Source organism: Eulemur rufifrons, chromosome 15, assembly GCF_041146395.1.
Source record: "Eulemur rufifrons isolate Redbay chromosome 15, OSU_ERuf_1, whole genome shotgun sequence".
In the NCBI taxonomy this organism is placed as follows: domain Eukaryota; kingdom Metazoa; phylum Chordata; class Mammalia; order Primates; family Lemuridae; genus Eulemur; species Eulemur rufifrons.
The window spans coordinates 32,060,940-32,082,309 of record NC_090997.1 but is presented as its reverse complement, the minus strand read 5'-3'; the positions used below and the strand labels follow the sequence as shown (position 1 = coordinate 32,082,309).

The following is a 21,370-nucleotide window of genomic DNA, read 5'->3' as shown; positions in this document are numbered from 1 at the left end:
TTTAGCTTTCGTAAATCATGTTTCAAAAAACAAACCTATAGAATGTAACATGTAGATTGATTTCAAATATGTCACCAATTTCTTTACTCCTCCTTGTATTCACACCTCTTGTAGTGGGACTTCCATTATGAACTGGAGTGTAGTTCCCCACCTCTTAAATCTGGGTTGGCCTTATTTATGACTTATTTTGACCAATACATTGTGGTCAAGGTACCAGTGTGCCCCTTCCAAGCTTAGATGTTAAGAGGCCCCCTTGCATGGCTCTTTCTCCCTCCTTAGATCCATGTCTCTTTCATGAGAACAAGGTAGGATGAGAGATTGTAAAACAGAGCTGAGTCTGCCCAACTGAAGCCATTCTCCAACAGCTAGCACCCAGCCAACTGCCAGCTGACTGTGGATTCATGAGTGAGCCCAGCAAAGATTAGCCACGCCAGCCCAGATCAGCAGAACCATTCAGCTGATTCATAGACTTATGAGCAAAAATAAATGTTACTGCTGTAATGCCATTGAGGGTTTGTGTTTGTTGGTAGCTACATTATTGTGGCAATAAATAACTAATACAGAAACTGATACTTAGAAGTTGTGTGTGACACAACAAAAACTTAAAGTAAGTGGCACTGACTTTGCCTCAAACTAACAGTTACATTTACAGAAAGTGGAAAAGTAATGAGGAAACTATAGGAGACTAGAAAAATGGTAATCCATGTTATACAGTGCTAAAATATGCTATCTATAATAACTTGGAATAAGTTAGACAATGTATCTAAGAAACTTTTGGATTTAAGCAAGCTAACTTCCAAACAGAATGCTGAAAAAGCCAACTGCTTGCTCCTAGCTAAGTATAAGGTTCTGCAAGAAAGAGATGAGCTAAAGAAAGAGCCAGTCATTTTATAAGCAGAATCTAGAGGGAATATAGAGGGATTAGGACTTGATGGGATGGAAAATAAAACTATTTCATCTCTGGTCTCCTGTAATATTTTCAAAATAAAATGAAGCCCATGGACAAAGGCCAAATCAAGGAAGTAGCTGTAGGTTCCTTTCTTAAGATTACTGAAAGAATTAAATAAAGCAGGGTCTAAATAGACATTTTCAGCTTGACAAAACGGTTTTTAGGAAGTTTCTGGGCATGATCCCATAGAATTCTGATCTCCAAGTAGTAGTGACTAGATCTAGAACAAGCATGTCTCCAAAAACAACTATGGTTGTGGACTTTAAAGCATGGCATGGAGTCAGCCATACAGAAAGCCTACAAAAATTTTAAAATGCGTTGTACTGGCCAAAACCCTCTAGCCTGGACTCCTGGACTTGCCTTGTGACTTGCTTGACCAACAGAATGCAGTGGAAGCAACACTGTGCTAATTTAAGGTACCTTGCACCTTCTGCTCTCTTTCTTGGACTTCTATCTCTGCCATGAGAACAAACCCAGGCTAGCCTGTTGAGGGATGAGAGTGCATGTGGAGCAGAGTATAGCACAGCTATTTTTCCTTTTTCAACAAGATGACAAAGCCAAGCCAAAAAATAGAAAATCTCTCTCTTCCTACTTCTGTTAGTCATAGCCCCACTACCATCATTCTTAGTACAGACCTTCAGACTTATATCTTGAGTTATTACTACTGTAAATACCTCTAAACTGTTACCTATGCTTCTATTTCTTCTACACAACCATCACTCTAATATATCATAATCTGCACCATGTTAGTAAATGCTTATTGTAATAACAGTGATAATTTTATCCTTATTTAGAAACTACTGATGGTTACCCAAATCACTAGTCAACTCATCTCCAGACATTAAAAGCCCTTCAACAAACATAACCTTGCCTTTCTTTACTACCTTTCTTTTGTGATTTTCCTAGAAAATATCCAATGTCCTAAATATTCTTAAAAATAACATGTTCATTCCTATTTCTAATACCTGATTCATGCTGCTGTCTTCTACTAAAAGGATTTTACTTCATCCTTTGCCTATCCATACTTTGATCCTATTCCTTCATAATGCCTTTCCCAACATATTAACCCAGCAAGATGTCCTTCTGCTCTGACCCCTAGAGTACTTCCTATATATACTTATTAAAGCTGCATCACTACATGTGCTTTGTATTTCTTTTAACTGTTTTCTGTGTATATCTTATTTTCCCCACTACACTGCAGTCTTTTAAAAAGGAAAAATGAGATCTTACACTTTTTCATTAAAGTCCTCTCAATGCTCAGTACAAATTCATAAATACATGTTCAATATATCTAGCATTATCATTAAACTCATGTAAATAATTCCAATATCTATCTAACAAATAAAATTTCTCTGAGAAAATAATTACTTCAATATAGCTCATTATTTTCCTTATTATGCTGGAACAAAAGTATGTAATTACATTTAAATTAAGGCTATACATCTTTATCTTATGCAAAATATATAATTTTCATAATAAAATACATACCCTCTCTGAAATAAATCCACATTGTAGAACTTGTTTAGCTCTACAGAGAATTCTACCATTGCTTGAACTTCAGTCATTTTTACTTTATACCCAGAAGACAAATCTGGTAACAGCACCTTTGTTAAAGAAGGGGGAAAAAATGAGAAGCACAACAAAAATGCCAACTTATAAAAATATTACTAAAATATATTTTAGAACATAATACATAGGCAGAAAATAAAAACGAGGCAAATTGGTTCAGTGTACCTAACAGCTTAACCCAACTAAACAGCACCAGAATCTATACTTACTAAATAGCACCTCTATAAGATTTGTCCTGATAGAGTGCTTTCATTTATGTGATAATAAACAATATAACAAATTACTAAAATAAACTTTTTTTTTCTGAACACCCTGAGATCAGATAAAAGAAATTCTTGATCTCTTGTAGACAAGACAGTAACTTAAAAAAAAAAATCAAGCTACTTAGTTATTCTTTTCTAGTTCTACATTGCACATAAAATTAACTGCAGAGTCAAAAAGAGAACTAACATTTGTGAATCCCCAGTTAAATCCATGAAAGGTTTTTCTTTGATAGGTAGAGTTCTTAAATGAATTATCACTTTTAAATTTAAAAAAAGACGACTTTTTTCCTTCACTACAAAAGCCTAAAGTATTCATTTTCAAAGAAGTGTTTTTAAAAAAAAAAAAAACAGACCAAGCAAAAGAGAAAACATTCACAATTCCATCCATTGAAATACATACTTTGGTATACATTCTTCATATGTATGCATTTGTACAATTTTTTTTATAAAAGTGGAATTAAGCCACACATACCTTTTATAACCTGTTTATTTCACTTAATTTTTCAATAAACATCTAGGTTAATAAATGTAGCTTTACAAAATTATTTTTAATTGTTAACTATTACATCATGAACATGTTATAATTTAAACCACCTAATGTTGAATATTTCAGTAGTTTCCATTTTTTCACAATTTCAAGAAAACACCATAACAATCATCTTTATCAGTAGTACATATTTTAAAAAGCAGTTTAATTGCTGCTTAGCTCTTTGGAAGACAATTCTCCATGAACCTCTTGTGTTTCTGCATGTCTTGCAGAGACACTGACAGCCTTTGTTCCAGATTATCTTTTCAAGGATATTTCTAAAGTGAAACATCCTACAGTGAACAATCTTAGAAGTCAGAGGCATGTCTCAATACAAGAACAAAGGGCAGATTTTGTTTACTGTTCTCTATAATAAAGATAAAGTCTCCCTCCAAGAAAAAAGTCAGGCAGGCTTATTGCCCATTATAAAAGATTCAGGTTTCCCTAAAGAAACTCAGGATTCTTCTCCTGTAATATAACCTACTCATATGCAGGTGGCACCTGGTACGTAGCTACTGCTGTGAGTATAAACCATCCTTGTCTTTGATATATCAGTCTCATGTCTTCTGCCAACATCCATGGCACTGTGGCAGGCTAACTTGTTAGCTTGCAAGTAGGACAAAATCTCAGACCCTTCTCAGTTCTTGAAATAGTTCTTTCATAGAAATTTTGCACATATTCCAATTTATTATGAATTAAATGCGAAAGAAATGTCATATTCTTACCTGTGCTCATCAAAATTTCATTTTAACATTATTAAATAACCAATCTTGTACTTCCAGTTACTGATTCTTGCTGTTAAAAATATATCGTTCCCCCTATGAGAAAGAAACAATATCTCAAACAAAACAGTAGAAATAAAAAAAGTCTATCTTAAGGAAACCTATACTTTGTTAATTACTTCCTATTCTCAATTTATATAAAAAAATCTACATTCTCCGTAACGTTTAGGAATAAGGTTTATTTTTTTAATTTTATAAATGTAAGGGGTACACGTGCAGTTTTGTTAGATAGATATATAGCATAGTGGTGAATTTCTGAGCTTTTAAAAGTAACCATAATCAGAATAGTGAACAATGCACCCATTAAGTAATTTCTCATCCCTTAACCCCCTCCCATCCTCCCCTACTTCCGAGTCCCCAATGGCTATACAGGAATAAGTTTGAGATCTGTTTTCATTCACAATTTCACTGATAACAACATTAGCTATTATATTTCTATTAAGGATTCACTTATGTATAATTCAAAGTACAATACCAAACAGAGTACTTTCTTAGTTCAGTAACAATCCTCAGAATACCAAAACATTATAAGCTTATTAATAATTTTTAAGATGCAAAAATGCCATTTACCATTTTAAATAACTCCCTAAATAGAAGTGATTTCTGAAATTTCATATATTTATGTACAAATATATGTATGTGTATTAATATAAAGAGATATTTAAAATAGTTTGACAAAAAAAGGTTGCCTGATATGCTATAAAGAGTTTTTCTCACATTTCAAATACTGCTTAAATTTTTTGAAAAATAATATGTTTTGCCCTTGGTAAATTATTTTAAGTACTAAAAATGTTAGAATAAAGACCATGTTCACTCTTCAACAGAGTTTTTTCTTCTCTCCATCATAAAGATGTAGATTTACTGATTTCTACAACTGCTATTTTAAACTTTAACAATCATATCAAAAGACTTTCTAATAACTATTTCTAAGAAGATCAAAACAATGCTATCTTTATATAAGACATTCCAATTTTATTATTATTGGAAAAATTGTACATATATTATTTTGTTCAAGGTTTAGATCACACTCTGGTTCTGACTCAGAGTCAAGTTTGGTCAAGTTTCTATGCCTTAACATACTCAGATATGAAATGGGTATTCATTCATTCAAGCATTTATTAAACACCTACTAAAGGCTAGGAGTTGCAATAGGTACAAGGTACAGCTATGTTCCTGACCTCAAAGAGCTAATTAACCATCAGGAAGAGATATACTAAATATATACAAGCATAGCACAATGGTTAAAATATGGGCTTGGGGTCTGAGTCCAGATCCGACATTTTGGTAGCTGTCTTCTTCATATCTGCATTTCCTTTATGGAACATAGCAACCCCACTACCTAAATCAGTAGGCCTGTCAAATGGAAAAGAAAGAAACTTTTTTCTCATTTAAGCCATTTTATTTTTGGAGCCCTATTATAGCGTTTTGGCCTTTTCCTTAATACATAAATTAATACCAGAATCAGGGCATTACTATAACAAAAAGTACGTAGGAAAACATACTACTGATCCCTGTTATGTGGGAACAAAACAAATGATAAAACTGTTTCCCACAATAACCTGCAGAACTAGGTACCCATTAAAAGTCCACAGCCCCAAGAAAAGTAGATGAAAAATGCCACAACATTGTGTGCCGGTGGTTCTTTGTTGTGTTTACTCAGGCAAGAATTGGCTAGTTTGTAAGCAACGATGAAAGGAAATAAAGCAGAGACCAGGCGCAGTGCCTCACGCCTGTAATCCCAGCACTTTGCGAGGCAAGAGGATCACTTGAGGCCAGCAGTCCAATACCAGCCCAGAAACATAGCAAGACCCCATCTCTACAAAATATAAAAAAATTAGCTGGGCATAGTGACATGTGTCTGTAGTCCCAGCTGAGGCAGAGGATTCCCTGAGCCCAGGCATTTGAGGATGCACTGAGCTATGACTAGACCACTGCACTCCAGCCTGGGCGACAGAAAGAGAAGAAAGAAAGAAAAGAATGAAGAAACGTGAAGCCTTGCAGCCAACTACTTCAATACCCCATGTTTAACACCTTTCTCAAAGGACTTCTTTTAATATTTCTTCACAAAACAAAGGGACCCAGCTCTACAGTTAAGATTAGATTAAGGATGCTGTCATCCCACCAATGCCTGTTGTTGTAGATAGTTTCAAGACAGTGGCCATTAAAATAAGAAACAAGGATGTACCATTGGGTGCACACAAGAGAAATAAATAAGGCAGGCTTATGAACTACATCCAGCAAAGAACTTTGGTGTCATTACCAGCACACAGAACTTAATGGAGATAAACATAAGATTCTGTTTTCGACAGAATTGTATTTGTCAAAGAAATTTTAAACTAACCCACAAAAGCCTGTGACTGTGTAACTTGTAAGCTGGCAAACCTGCAGTCCCAGAAGCAGGCTATGAAAACTGTATACCCCTCAATATGGACAAACTTTCAACACCAACTTCAGATGTGGCCACGGAGGTTAATGTAAGGAAGAAACACCCAGACAGCAAAGACAAAGATCATAATGCAATGAACATAGGCATTCTTAACAGAAAGCAGAACTAAGGATATTACTCCAATGCAAGGCATCATCATTCCTGCCCAGTACTGTTCTCAACCAGAGAATGTTTATCTGGTTTTTGCCTGTTTTCCCAAATGGGAGATTTTATGAGTGTTTTCCTGTTTCTGATCCACCACAATATGTTGGGTATATGCTGGCTATGTGTGGGAGGACAAGAGGAGAAGATAACTGTATTTTGTTAATAGGTCACTAGACTTGCAGATCTCACAGAAAATACTGTACCTTTCAGGGAACTTGGATTAATGTAACAGGTTGATGGTACCTTGGATTGTCTCCCTTGAGAAAGGGAGGTAGGAGTGTTTCCAACAGGTAGGTTGAAAGATGCACATGGATATTTAGTTAGCCAGAGTGACAGACTGTGGTAGACTATGTCATTTGTTTCCTTCTTCTTCCTAGCCAAATTTGGCAACCCAGACTGAGACTCTATTTCCCAATCTCCTTTGATGCCAAGTGATCCTACCCATGGAATGTCAACTTAAGTGATACATGCATTATTTCCCTCCTTGTTTAAAAGTGAGGGAATTCTTTTCCCTGGACTTCGTCTGCTTCCCCTTCATCCAGGCTGTAATACCTTTTTCACAGTGATCTAGTATTGATCACACAGAATAGGACAAAGCCCTGAAGATGGTAAAGCAAAAAGATGGAAAGATTCTAGATTCCTGAACATCTTACCACCTGCTCAGACTTTGTGACAACAACTACACTTAATCTATACCCTAATATATCCCCTCTCCTCAGACTATTTTCAAAAAAGCACCTTCTGTCTTTCTTCTGTGTTCCAAACCCTCAGTGGCTTCCCATCTTATTTAGTAAAACTGTCTTACGATAGCCTATAAAATGACATTATAATAATATGGACCTTTCATAACTTCTCTGACCTCATCTCCTCAACTCTGGTCTGTTCCCTCTCAAGAACTAAAGAAACTGCAGAAAGAGCTTCTTTCCTTTTACCTAGTTGATACATGGGACACTTCACTGTAAGGAACTCTCTGCACCCATCAGGACCTGAGAGTTTCACGGCCCTCCTGCACAGTCTGCTGGCAGGCTCAGAACCTTTCACTTTAACCTAAGCTTTTGAAGCTACAGGAATCAGCTGACTTATTCTCCTGGATCTGGCAAAGTGGTATAAAACTGAAATTATCTGGAGGTCTATACACATAGGGCTCCCTTCTGGGCCATTTCTTGGGTCACTAAGAAAGAATCTAGTTGAGTGAACTACAAACTCCAATCCAAAGAAGCCAGAGGGGAACCCCAAACAGGAAATGATTCCAATACTAAATGAGAAACATGCTGAAAAGCCCTGAGAGACAAGAAGGGATTTCTCTGCCAATCAAACCTGACAGGGTGAACAATCTGACAACTACCTTGTAGTACTTATGAAAATTTAGTTTACTGTCAAAGAAACAAAGTCTTTAACTAATCTGAAAGACATTCTTGGTCCCCTAGAACTACTCTGTCCAACACGGTGGCTACTAGCACTTGTGGCTACTAAACAATTGAAATGTGACTAGTATGACTAAGAAACTGAATTTTTAATTTTATTTAATTCTAAATTAATTTAAATCTAAACGCTGAAGCAGTGTAAAATATTTTCTCATTAAACATAGCTTTATTGTTTTGATATCACTATATTTTACTTTAATCATTAAAAATGTAGAGTACTAAACAGAAAGTGTGAACTAAGATATGCTGTAAAAGTATACAATGAATTTTAAAGACATGGCACAAAAAAAATAAATATCTCATTAATGTTTTTATATTGATCACATCTTGAAATTATATTTTTGATATATTGGGTTACATTATTAAAATTAATTTTACCTGTTTATTTTTACTTTTTTTAATGCGGCTACTAGGAAATTTTAAATTACATGGCTCACATATTTCTATTGGACAGCATAGTCTAGGAATACCAAACCATCCCTTTAACTGCTAAGAGTATAGTAACTGCCTCAGAAATCGTGATAGGTACATAAAACCATGCATAACTTCTAAGACTACAGGGATGCTCACTCCCATCAGATCAGCTGAGAGACACAGAATATACACAAAGGAGAGTTCAGGCATGGATATCTGGAAAAATGTGGGAGATGCTCCTGCACTATTTACAGTGATCCTAAAACAAGAGCTAACCACCTTGAATGCAGTCAGAATTCATGCGTGCTTCAGAACCTAAAAGAGGATGTGGAAACACCTGAAACTAAGAGGCACAGGTCCGAGGTCCCTCAAGATGAGCTGGAGACCACAGGGAACTATCAGATTCTCCCACAGAAATCAAGAAATAGCCTTGACTCTTGAATTATGAAAATGTTCTTTCTCCTAAGGCAGAGTAACAGAGTTGAACAAACTGGAGACTCCAGGCATTCCCCTTGTCAACCTAAGGAATTAGGGGACCACTTCCATCAACTATGAAGGCAATGGCTCCAGTTCCTGAATTCTACTCCCAAGTTAGCAACCATGGGACAAATGAGCTCAGAGCCCATAAAACTGACAGTCCAAATCATGATGCCCAAAAGACACTGCATCAGGCAAAAATTGCTTACGGACCACGTTACCCTTAAAAATGCCTTAGAAAGATCTCATGTTAGCAAATGATATATCATGCTCATTAAGTACAACATAATCACTTTTTCCTCCAGCTTTAGGAGAAAATTCAGTTTCTTTAGCTGAACTCTAGATAATGTAATAAACTTGCATTTAGGGGCCATATTGTACAAAAAAATACACACACCTTTAAACATTCATTCAATGTAGTAAGAGGCTCACATTATGATAGCCATATGAGAACTGACACCAAATGAAGGACCAGCAGATTCACACACAATTAGATGAGGGGCTCACGCTATGACAGATAAGTGGGAACCGAAACTAACATTTCGGATCCAGGCCCAACCGAGGGAAGAACATCTGATGTGTATAATTAAATTCCAGCATGTTAAATAGGAATATGATGGGAACAGAGAAATTTTCTGGATCCAGAGGGAGGTTAACTTAATACATTTAATATTAGCTAGTCTAATTTTGCTTTTTCTTGGGACTTCTCTAAAGGAATAAGCAGGAACAAAACAGGAGTGACCTCAGAAGCCTTCAGAATGCTGTTCTCTTGTGAATATCAAAGGATTCTTGTAACAGTCATGTTCTATAGCAGACTGAGGAGAGTCGGAAGATGGGTTTCTCTGTGGAAGGTATACTCAGGTGCCACCTTTCCTAAGTCCCACTCATCTATGGTATAGGAGAACAATCCACATATGCTCTAGCCCTTAATAGTCTCTGAGCTAATCTTGACCAAGTCAGACCATACAGCAATAAACTGAAAACAATCTGCTATACAGTGTAAATTCTGGCCACCTGAGTTGGTTAGGTCTACATTGGTTGGTTCAGTGTGAATATCCAAGCTATGGTCTTATTTCTTGATTTACATTCAACTCCCTTCTTCGTTAGCTGAGACCCTGACACCCTGCCCTTCCTCTTTCAGGGGCTAAACATGCTCAGTCATTGGATTATATCCTGTTCTAAATTGGCCAAGCCACCTGTCACTTGCCTGACTCTGAAGATTACCACCACTCAGATCACTTTTAAACTTCTTTTGCCTTACAATCGTTCACACGTACAATACAACTTTCATCAGTAACAGCTCTCACAGCAAAGCTGAGCTCATCGGAATCGTTACAGTAAAGAGGGCACATAAAATAAGAAAAATCACTTGTCTAGAAACTTTAGCCAACACTCCTCACTCATCAAAATGAACTCCTGAGGGCCAGCCTATGCCACATTGCATGAATTACAGAAATATTTAAGAAAAGAATAGATTACTAAATTTTTTTCTTTGGGGAAGAGGGGAAGAAGGGAGATTTTCCAAAATAAAGATAATAAGAATAGCTTAAGAGACAAGTTATATATGTGTATATATATATATATATATATTTTTTTTTTGAGACAGAGTGTCGCTTTGTTGCCCTGGCTAGAGTGAGTGCCGTGGCGTCAGCCTAGCTCACAGCAACCTCAAACTCCCGGGCTTAAGCAATCCTACTGCCTCAACCTCCCGAGTAGCTGGGACTACAGGCATGCGCCACCATGCCCGGATAATTTTTTCTATATATATTTTAGTTGGCCAGATAATTTCTTTCTATTTTTAGTAGAGATGGGGTCTCACTCTTGCTCTCAGGCTGGTCTCGAACTCCTGACCTTGAGTGATCCACCCGCCTCGGCCTCCCAGAGTGCTAGGATTACGGCGCGCCCGGCCGACAAGTTATATTTTAAAAATCTATATGTTTCTCTGTTGATAATGCCAAATATAGACCAAATAGCAACATAAAATAAAAACCAAACATAGTCGCTGAAATTTTTTGGCATACCTACTCTTGCACCAGTAGCTTTAATGACGCTATTTAACGTAATTCTCATAAAAATATGAAAGAACTACTATTACTCCATTTTACAGGTGAAGAAACTAAGGAGCAGAAAGTTTACCTAACTTATCACACAGTAAGGAAATAATGGAACAGCACAAAAAACTGAAAGGTATCAAACACCATGGCCTATATTTGCACCTGCCTAATTCTAAAGTCCACACCTGAATTGCTGTAGAAAATAGAGTCAATGATCATCAAACCATGAGATAAATGTTCCTGTACCAAAAGAAAAACTAAGAATGCAACATTAATGAAAAAAATTACACTTAATAAATTAACTATATTCAATTTCCCAAGTAATTAATATTATTTCCTAATTATGAAATCCTCAAATTTCTCACACCCCACGCCCATACAAACAAAAGTTTTAAAGGCATTGTTCTCTTCCAATTTCTTTAAAATCTGTGTTTAAATAGTTGCTGTCTAATAAAAGGGAAATGCATTATTGCTAATCTTAGAACTGACATTTACATTAAGAAGTATGCATTCTCAAAAAGAACATTATTAATTTTGGGCAATTGTGTTAATACAATAAAAAATCCATAACAAAAGCAATTTTTAAACATAACGTAGAAGGAATCACTGAGAGTATTTTCATGGTTCACTAACTACAAGAGAATAAAATAAACAGAGAAAGAACTCTGCTCATTATGTGACACTTCATGAAAGCTACCTCTGATACTACAAACTTTTAAGGCACACATGCTACAAAACAAACCTGTCAGAAACATAATACAGAATGTCTTCAAATATGTCATGTTTTTATATCTAACAACTTCAGAACAGCTAAAATTACCAAAAACAAGTTACTCTTAACAGGAAGAGAAATTGAGAAAAAACCACAGTCATCATCTACTACATAGTTCTGGGATGTGCTCAGCATTTCTCAAAATATTTCTTCTTATTGGTTATATCAACAGAAAACAAGCTCAGAACCAGAATAAAAAGAATTATAATATTCTTCCTGAAAAATATTCTAAGAAACAATGTTTTCTTGACATCCCATGCTTTCTTGCTTTCTTTAGTCTACCAGTAACTTTTGTATCAGACAGACCTGGATTCTAATTCAGACTCTCTAAGCCTCACTTTTCTCAAATGAGAATAATATTTATAATTCCTAGCTCAAAGGTAAGGCTTGAAAAGGTAATACATACAAAGCACTAAACATGGAACTTGGTGCTCAATAAATAGCTTACACTGTATATATCAATTTTTAAAGATGATTACCTTTGAAATGTCTATTCAAAATAATGCAACTAAATAGGCTACTATTACAAGTTTCAATTGCATGGCTTGAAAAATATTTTCATTTACAGGCCACAGGACCTTAAAAGGAGAGGGGGTGGCTTCTAATTAAAATATTCTATGGTGTTAGAGAAAAACAGGAAAAATACCAGTGAATATTTCAACTAGTCAAAGAATTTTTCTACTGATTTTACTCTTTATTGACATTTCCCTGACTCCCCCCTGCCTAGAGGACTACTTTAGAACTCTACCACTAAAATTTGGCCCTTTACGAGCATTTTCATTTTATGCTATTATTATACTTTGACAAAATGATTAATTTTACAGAAAGGGGCTGGTAACAGCCTACATTCTAACCTTATCTGCCTGAGGAAGAAAACTAATTTTCAGTCTTAAAGTAAACCTGAGTAAGGATGATGGTGTTCTAAAAATCTGGGGTTCTCAATTCTAAAAAGACAAAAGTAATGGCAAAGGCTTCCAACGTCTTAAATTATGATTGCCAATAAGCCCTCACTTACTGGCAACTTGAGGCCATCAAAGAGCAGGTGTCAGTTATCACTGCTCTAAAAACAATCATGAATAAAGCAGCTGCATCCTATAAGGCAACTTCAAGGGGATTCCAATAAAGAAATTCTTTATTTCAGTTTAAATTAAGAATTATAGCAAAAGGACATTTCATAACACTTAAATGTTCTCTGATAGAGACCTAATGCTATAAAAGGAAAGATGCTATAATTTTCTCAGAATGGTTTCTCAGTTGAGAGATAGTTCATAAAGTTTAATCAAAATAAGAACTACCAAATAAGGAGTTTTTCAAGTAGGAGATATCTTTTTATGGTTTAACATGCCTTATACCTTTATATTTCTGTTGAGAAAAAAGAGGGTAATTTTTATTTTAAATTTAGCACATCACTGGTAACCAAGTATGTATCTGTTAAAAACTGCCAATCTTTAAAAATAAAATGGTGAAACCCACTGAAGAGTTGCTTTACCTTTCTCCTTCTGAAAAACCTAGACCTGCCTAACAACTTGCACTTTGTAACTTTTCTGAAAAGCCATTGAGTCCATTAAGAATGCTTTCTTCTATAACATCACTCCATTTCTTATTCCTATTCATTTCTAAACCTTCTTCCAGACAAACAACTCATGACAAAAACACTACTCCCTTTAAGTCTATATGTCCCCATCTCCATCCATTTATTTAAACACAAACATGTACATATAAAAAAACTCATTTTTAAGTAGTTTTTCCTCAATACCTAGAATCAAAGCAAAGGAAATCCTTGCCCCTTCTATTCCCTTAAAAACTCCCCACTCTCAAGTGTCTATATTTACAGTAAACAAAGTGAAAACATATGACAACAGAAAATTAAGGAGGTAACCAAAGATATATGCATAACTTTTACATCTCCTTTCAGTGTCAACTCCTAGCAAACAAAAAGGGCTTATCTGCTTTACATATGGAATACTGCAGTGTCTGTTTCACTGTGTATGACCATTAACTAATCTAAGCTAGTCCACAGTTCATTAGCATTGTACTACACTTTTCACAGAAGTCTGAAATTAAACCAAAAAAAGGATCTAAGTCCCAGTTTGATCTAGGATTTAAGTAATCAATTGCACTCTTACTACATAGTCTAAAATTAAAAAGATAAAAATTAAGTATTTTTACAGCAATTTTTGTCTGTAGTGGCCCTAAGCATATTTAAATGATTAGGGCTTACTTTGCTATTTAGAGATGACTGGGTGGCCACCTTTATTATCCACATTTTACAGGTGGAGACACTGAGCTATAGAGGTTAAGTGGGATCTACATTCTAATGTCATGAGTCATAAGAGTTCACAACTTCTGACTTCTAGTCTTGTGCCTGCTGTCTGCGTGAATCCTCATTTTAATTTCTAAAAGCACAGGAATCAACTCACTAAAAATACCAACACGAACTTGTAGGTGTTTACTTTTTTTAAAGAATATTTACCTAAAAATAAAAATACATGCTTTTGAAGTGTAAGCTTTCTTCAGAAGCAGCAGTTATCTCTATTTGCATTTGAAAAATCATTTAAAAAACTTGAAAGCTGAGTTCACCTCTTACCATAGACAACTGCTGATTTGTCTAAAAGTGTGCTTTAATGACAAGCAGAGCCTCCTACTTTTACCTCTAAATCACTTTAAAAAAGGGACCAGACTTTTTTGCTTTAGTATTCATTTCCCTTCTTAAAACAAAAAGAGAAAACTTAATTCCTACCTGACATAGACAACGTAAGGAAGAATTTACTCTTTGTGGACTGCTTTGAGATTCCAGAACGAAATACATAATCCAGTTGATCTTCAAACCTGGAATAAAGGCAAACTTTACTAAAAGTAATTGCTTCAGCAGATGCCTTCAAAATAAGATACTTTATCATTATTTTTTAGAAAAAGAAGTTTTATTTAAGCCAAATGAAGGGGAGAGACTCTAAAAGTGGTTAGAAATTTCTTTTGCCCAATTCAAAAATTTAATACTTCTCACAGTTTTCTCCTTCAGTAAGCACACTAATTCTATTCTTAAGTTAGCAGAAATTGCATACATTTATTGAAGAGAACAGATACTCTCAGGAAAATGATGCAACCAATTACAATAAAAAACGTATAAAATGTCAAATTAATAAATTTTATAAAATAAATTGTGTTAAATTTCATTTAAGATTCGTTCTTGGACAACTACATATACTGGAGGACAAGAAAATTTCCAAATTTAAGCATATGTTTGTAGGTCAACCTTTAACCAATCTTAACCCTATAAAGGGTTGTTGAAGTCTGTACTCAATTTGCTTTTCCTGGCATATCAGGTAAACATAATTCTTAAAAAAGAAAGCCTCAATCAGAAAGTGTAACAGGCTTATTGCTACTGTCATTCTTTTGATGGTATTTCCAACAGGTGAAGAAAAAAGATGAAGATATTAAATTGGAAGCTGAACGAAGAATACTGAATTCTAGTTTAGGTGGAAAGCAGAAGAAACTAAAAGGGTATGTTAGAACTCTTCAGAGATTTAATAAAAAGTAAGGTAAACGGACTGAAGTTAATTAAGACACTCGACTGATACAAACAGGAAAAAAAAGTTTGAGGGAAAAAAAAAATCAAGAATAAAAACTAGAACTGGGATCAGTACGGAAAAGGATGGAAAGACAGGGGCCATTAGAAAGCGATGAAATAGGGTGCCTACCAAGAGAGGACTAAGGGAGTGAGGGCTTCCAAAGGTAAGGTGGGGCACAGAACGAACTCTAGTGCAAAGCGATGCTAAAGCCAAACATACAATCGGCAACTAACAAAAGAGCCAGAAAAACTACCAAAAGGAGGAGAGGAAAAGACAGCCAAGATAGAAATTACGGAGGTAACAGAGAAATGTGGTCGGCGAGGGAAAGAAGCTTCGGGTAGGGAGAGCCAGACTAGGGATGCACAGTGGGAGGGAAGAAATCGAGAGAAGCAAAAGGATACACTGCTTCCAACGGAGGGATCACCGGGGCGAAAGGCATGTGGGGAGGCGCGGGATGGAAAAGCAGAACCACCAAAGGTGAGTAAAGGAGAGACAGGGCGACCACGGAGAAGCAGGGTGCGAAGGGCAGGCGAAGGCTGGCACACAGGAGGCATGAGGTTCAGGAGGAGCCAGTCGAGGGACGCGCGGCAGGGAGCACCAGGCGAGAGGCGCGCCTCGGCCCCTCGCCTCCCGGAGAGCGTCCTGCACCGTTGTCCCCACCGACCTTCAGCGGGGCCGGGGCCGGGCTACGACCGCCAGCAGTCGTGTGAGGGGCCGCAGCGGGCAAGCCGGACTCGAAGAGAAGGAGGCCGCTTCCTGCCTGGCCCCTGGGAAAAAGGGACGGAAGGAGGGGTCGTGGGTGTCGGGAGCCGGGAAGCCAGAGGGGTCAGTTAGGGGCTTACCTCTCGCCCGACTCGGCCTCTTCCCCCGACTGTCGGGCGGAGGAGCTCGTTGTCCAGCTGGAAGAATCCGGCCGTACCCGGGTCAGCACCATCCCGCCCCGGGCCCCCTCACATCGCCATCGCAGCAACCGCAACCACCGCAACCGAGGAGCGGGTTCGTCACCGCCGCTCGGCTACTGGCCCGGCGCGGCCAGCGAGCATGCGCAGTCGCCCCAGTCCCGAGGGAGCCCGGGCCAGCCGGCTATACCTGCGATCAACAGGTCCTCGGCCGCGCGGCCCCGCCCCCGGCCTCTCTCACCTCCTCCTCCCGCCTCTTCCCTCCCCTCTCTGAGGTTAGGCCCCGCCCCTTTCAAACTCCGCGCCCCGCCCTTCGAGGGCCTCCGCCGCGGCTCCAGCTCCAGCACCAACTGAGATTTCGAGAGATTTGTCCGCCTTCCCCGTCTCCCGTTCCCAAGTTCCCGCGAGAACGGGAAGTTTGCGTCAATACAAAGCGCGAGCCCAAGTAAAGGAGAGTATGTAGGTTCAAGGGAATGAACTTGGAAGTTACTGAAGAGTAGGGAACAAGAGAAGGGCAGAAAGAGGGAGTGCTAAGATTTTAGCTGTTTTCCCCATAATGTTCGTTCTTTTCTTCTCTCTTCACCTCCTCCTTGCAGTCCTGGGTAGAGAACCCGGTTTCTGCGATACTCAATTTGTACAGTGAGAAAGGAAGCTGCAGGCGGTCTGCGCTGTCCCCAGCTGCCTTTCGGGACACAGTCGTTGCGTTTTTGGCGAGATGTGGGTGCTGATCTGGTTGCTTCTTGGTTTATGACTCCCAAAAGAGCGGGAGGGGGCCGATACAGTGAAGCCTTTGGCCCTTAAATACTATTGACAGAAGCCCATGAAGGATAGTTCTTCACTGATTTATTTCACTCTTCCCTGTTTCTGAATATAATCCACCAGAACCTTTTGTGGTGCATAAAATTCAGTGTGCACAATAACAATGAATTAGGAAAAAGCTTTGTGTATTCATTTGGGAGCAATTGGTGATGCCTTGTAGCCTAGGCCATTTGAAGGAGAGAGATTTTGAATATACTTTAACCTCTTGTTTTTTAAAAATGTGTATCTATTTTTTTAAAAAACATGATTGTGTGTCCCGTTGTTATGCTGTGATAATCAGTCTATTAGCTTTTGCGTGAATGGCTTACTTTCCTGGTTTCTAATCTGTCCCCTTTTTTATAGCCCTATACCATTTTACTATCTTCTCCAACAGGGCTTTTATTGCTTGTTTTGCGACTTGAACTGTAGCCTCAAAATTGAAAAAGGCTTTTTCTATTCTTTTAGTTCCAACTGTGTCTTAGGAAGACATACCAAACAACCAGTTATTTGCATTTCCACATTCATGCATCCCTAAATTACACACCGTGCCAAGGTTCTTTCCCTGTTCCATGGTCTTTTTGTTCGAATCACATTTTTATATCATCTATGTCCCAGGCAGTGTGCTAATCTTGGAAGATATCAACATGAATAAAACAGAACTTGGGTGGAGTGTTTGCATAATTATCCTATGATGTGACATGTGTAGTGCAGGCATATATGCACAGGGAGCTGTTGGAGCTCATAGGAGAAGCATTAATCCAATTTAGGTTGGGGAGAAGCCATGAGTCAGGAAAGACTTCCAGGAGAAAATGATTCCAGAAAGTTGATGAAGTGAGATGTGTGGTGGTGGTGGTGGGGAGGAGGAAAGGAGAAAGGATTGCTTGAACAAAAGCTTTACAGTAAGAAACTGATCTTCTGTGCCACTGTTTAAGGATGTGAGGCTGCGGAAGTTGACAAGGATCATAGTAAACCTTTGGAAAAATGATCAGTTCAACTGATTTTTTTCTTATTGCTTATTAGTTGGGTGCCAAGCACTGTGCTAGTTGCTAGGGAGTACAATGAAGACTAAGTCAGTCTCAACCCTCAGGGAGTTTGCAATCTAGTAGGGAGAGACAGGAAATATGAAAAACAAGAAAGTCTGCTCCAGTTAAAATTAGATTAGGCAGAAAGCTGTTTGGAAACGCAGAAGAGGAGCCCTTAACTAGCCTAAATATTTAGGCAAGGCTTCCTGGAAATTATGCTTCTATAGAAGAATATAAAATAATCTCCTTAAGAAAATTAGAAAAATTATAGTATCTCCCAAATATAGACTACTAGAGAGTATAACACACATTGATCTAATTGTCAGATTTTCTGGGTTCTATTAATAGTTCTATTATAGATTCTGCAGTATACTGCGTAATCTTGAGAGTCTCTTAGCTTCCTGAGATCTGTTTTCTTTCAGATGTAACAAGATATTCAGATTATATGGAATTTAAATTCCTTTAGAATTTTCTTCCGATATTTTATGATTCTAAATTTATTTCTCATTTATCTCCCTAGAATTTATTCACCCTTTATGCTCATAAACATTTTTTTCACATTTAATGTACCTTAAGCAAGGTCTTATATATGTCATTTCAGTCCAAGTTGTGAGTATTCAAAGAATTTAAAATTGAGTTCAAAGAATGCAAGATTTGGAATCCTTTGTATTCTGTAGTTGGTTTACATGATTTAACTTCAGCATAGAGTATTTTTTAATCTTTGCTGAACCCTTCTAACTGGAGTATTCTCTTAAACGGAAGATCAGGTTATCTCTCCCTTTCACAGTTGCACAATATTGACTGAGCCAAAGATTGAGATAGTAGAAGAAATGAATATTGTAAATTTGAAAATAGCTTCATGGAAAGATGCCTCATATTTATCAGTTGCAAGACATTAGTTCACGAAGCAAATAAGCTTGCTTCTTCCTTCCTGAGCTTTATGATTTTAAAAATATTCCTGTTGTGTTAAGTAGAGTCACTATCAACTTTGAAAATTTTAATTAAAAATAAGATATGGTCAAAATTATTCCACAACGTTTTCCAACAATGTGATTCTTTTTGGCATTTTATACAGGGAATTTTGAATTCTTTTTGGTGAGAATTAGAGTATTCTTTAATAAAGAAAGTATTTTAAGTGTTAAGAAAGTATTAACCTTCCTTCTGGGGCGGTCATTCTTGTCTCCACGCAAAGTATAGATTTAATCATTTGCAGATACTTGGGTGATTGTTCACAGTACTCAAGGGGTTTTTAAGAGGTTCTATTACTTTAACAACAAATATGAGGTTGAGCAAAACAAAGTTTCATTATAGGACTTCCTTCATGAGTTAGTAACAGCTACACACTAGAAGGGCAAATGTATTACTTCATAACAATGTTGTAATATAATTCATGACTTAATAGCCATGGACTTGCTGAAAGAACTATGATCTTAAATCATGATATAAAACTCAATAACTGAGTCTGAGTTTTTCTTCCTTGTATTCTAATAGCAATCCTTCAGTTAGAACTTTTTTTAAAAAGATTTCCTTTCTTCTATTTTTTTAAAGTTAATAATGTTGGTTGCTTATAGGAGGGAAACTTGAAGCCTGGGATACTTGGTCAGGGGAGGGAAGGAAAATTTTTATTGTTTATTCTGAGTTTGATCCTAGTGAATGTATTAAAGGAAAAAAAATTTTGGTTCTGTAAAATGAATACAGTTTTTACAATACACATACTATAGTTTTTGATAATATATTACAGGAAACCACATGATGCTGCATAATTGATTACATTGTTATATGATTTGAAAAGGGGCAAACAGTGACTTCTTGGTTGCAACTCAGATTACCTAGGTTTCCCCAAGACAGAGTGTCTGAAGTATTCAGAGTCAATCTGTCAGATAGAAGACTCTCCTCCTACTGCCATCCCACCGAATTCATTCCTGTGAAGTATAATTATCCAGTATCAAGTGACAGCAATGAAATGATTTCTGAATTATTCTTTTCTTTACATGCCTGAAACTTACCATGGTAGGCTTTTTTTTTTTGATGTAATATTTATACTTATTATCATTTGCTCTTTGATAGCAAGCACATTGGGGCAACTATCTCACTTTTCTTATCTATGACTCAGACATTCATGAGTCTGGGTCTTTAAGTCAACTCCAGTCACATATATTCTGCTTCATATTAGACTGTTTCACTTGGATATCCAGCTGAACATTTTTATTTAATATATCCCAAACCCGACTCATCTGCTCTCCTTTCTGCACCACGAACGGATCCACCTCTCTCCTTCTGGTTTCTGTCAATGCCCCTCCCCCTTCCATTTACTAGGCCCAGAACCTCACAGCCACAGATGCTTCCCTTTCCTTTGTCTCCCATCCATTCCATTTCCATGTCCTGTTTGAGTTTTCTTTCAAAATATTTCTCTATTTCAAAACACTTTTCTAGGCCGGGCGCCGGTGGCTCACGCCTGTAATCCTAGCACTCTGGGAGGCCGAGGCGGGTGGATCGCTCAAGGTCAGGAGTTCGAGACCAGCCTGAGCGAGACCCCGTCTCTACTAAAAATAGAAAGACATTATATGGACAACTAAAAATCTATATAGAAAAAATTAGCCGGGCATGGTGGCGCATGCCTGTAGTCCCAGCTACTCGGGAGGCTGAGGCAGTAGGATCGCTTAAGCCGAGGAGTCTGAGGTTGCTGTGAGCTAAGCTGACACCACGGCACTCACTCTAGCCTGGGCAACAAAGTGAGACTCTGTCTCAACAAAAAAAAAAAAAAAAAAAAAAAAAAAAAACACTTTTCTAGTCCCAGGGGAAAAGTCAGACTTGAACAAAAAAAGGAATATGTCTTCTGGTGTGACTGGAGAAAAGGATTTAGGTACAATGTGAATGAAAATGAAGGAAATTTGTCAATTTTACATCTACATTTTACAACAAAAACAAAACAAAAAGGTAGAGTGAGTAAAACTCTAAGCATTACCTAAGCTACTATAATATCTTCTAGTTTTCTGATCCAAGTAGTAGTATTAATAGCTAACTTTTTTTGAACCTATATCATCTTCTGGGTGCTAGTTTTAATTCTTTCTATATGTTATCTCTGCTCCTCACAACAAAATTTTAACAACATAGGCATTAAAAACTCTCTGTATAAATGAAGAAATTGACAAGCTCCTACCACAAGTAAGTGGTAGACTGTGGTTCTAACCCAGGTATCTCTGAGAAACTATGCTCCCACACTGCCTCTGAAATAGATGGTTCTTGGTAGACTCATTTAATT

General features: G+C 37.3%; 1 protein-coding gene across 2 annotated transcripts in view; it reads right to left on the bottom strand.

Moving 5' to 3' along the window:
- Positions 1-16,426, bottom strand: part of FAM135A (family with sequence similarity 135 member A) — a 114,496-nt gene extending 98,070 nt beyond the window's left edge. The window contains exons 1-4 of one of the 2 annotated variants that reach the window (XM_069487313.1): positions 16,232-16,324; positions 14,561-14,649; positions 4,033-4,125; positions 2,438-2,553 (exon numbers count right to left, since the gene is read on the bottom strand). In XM_069487313.1, the coding sequence (XP_069343414.1) occupies positions 2,438-2,514 (77 nt within the window). In that variant the 5' untranslated portion in view covers positions 2,515-2,553; positions 4,033-4,125; positions 14,561-14,649; positions 16,232-16,324. Of the gene's footprint in view, positions 1-2,437; positions 2,554-4,032; positions 4,126-14,560; positions 14,650-16,231 lie in introns of both variants that reach the window. The other variant, XM_069487314.1, reaches the window with a different exon arrangement.
- Between the last annotated feature and the right edge of the window lie 4,944 nt (positions 16,427-21,370).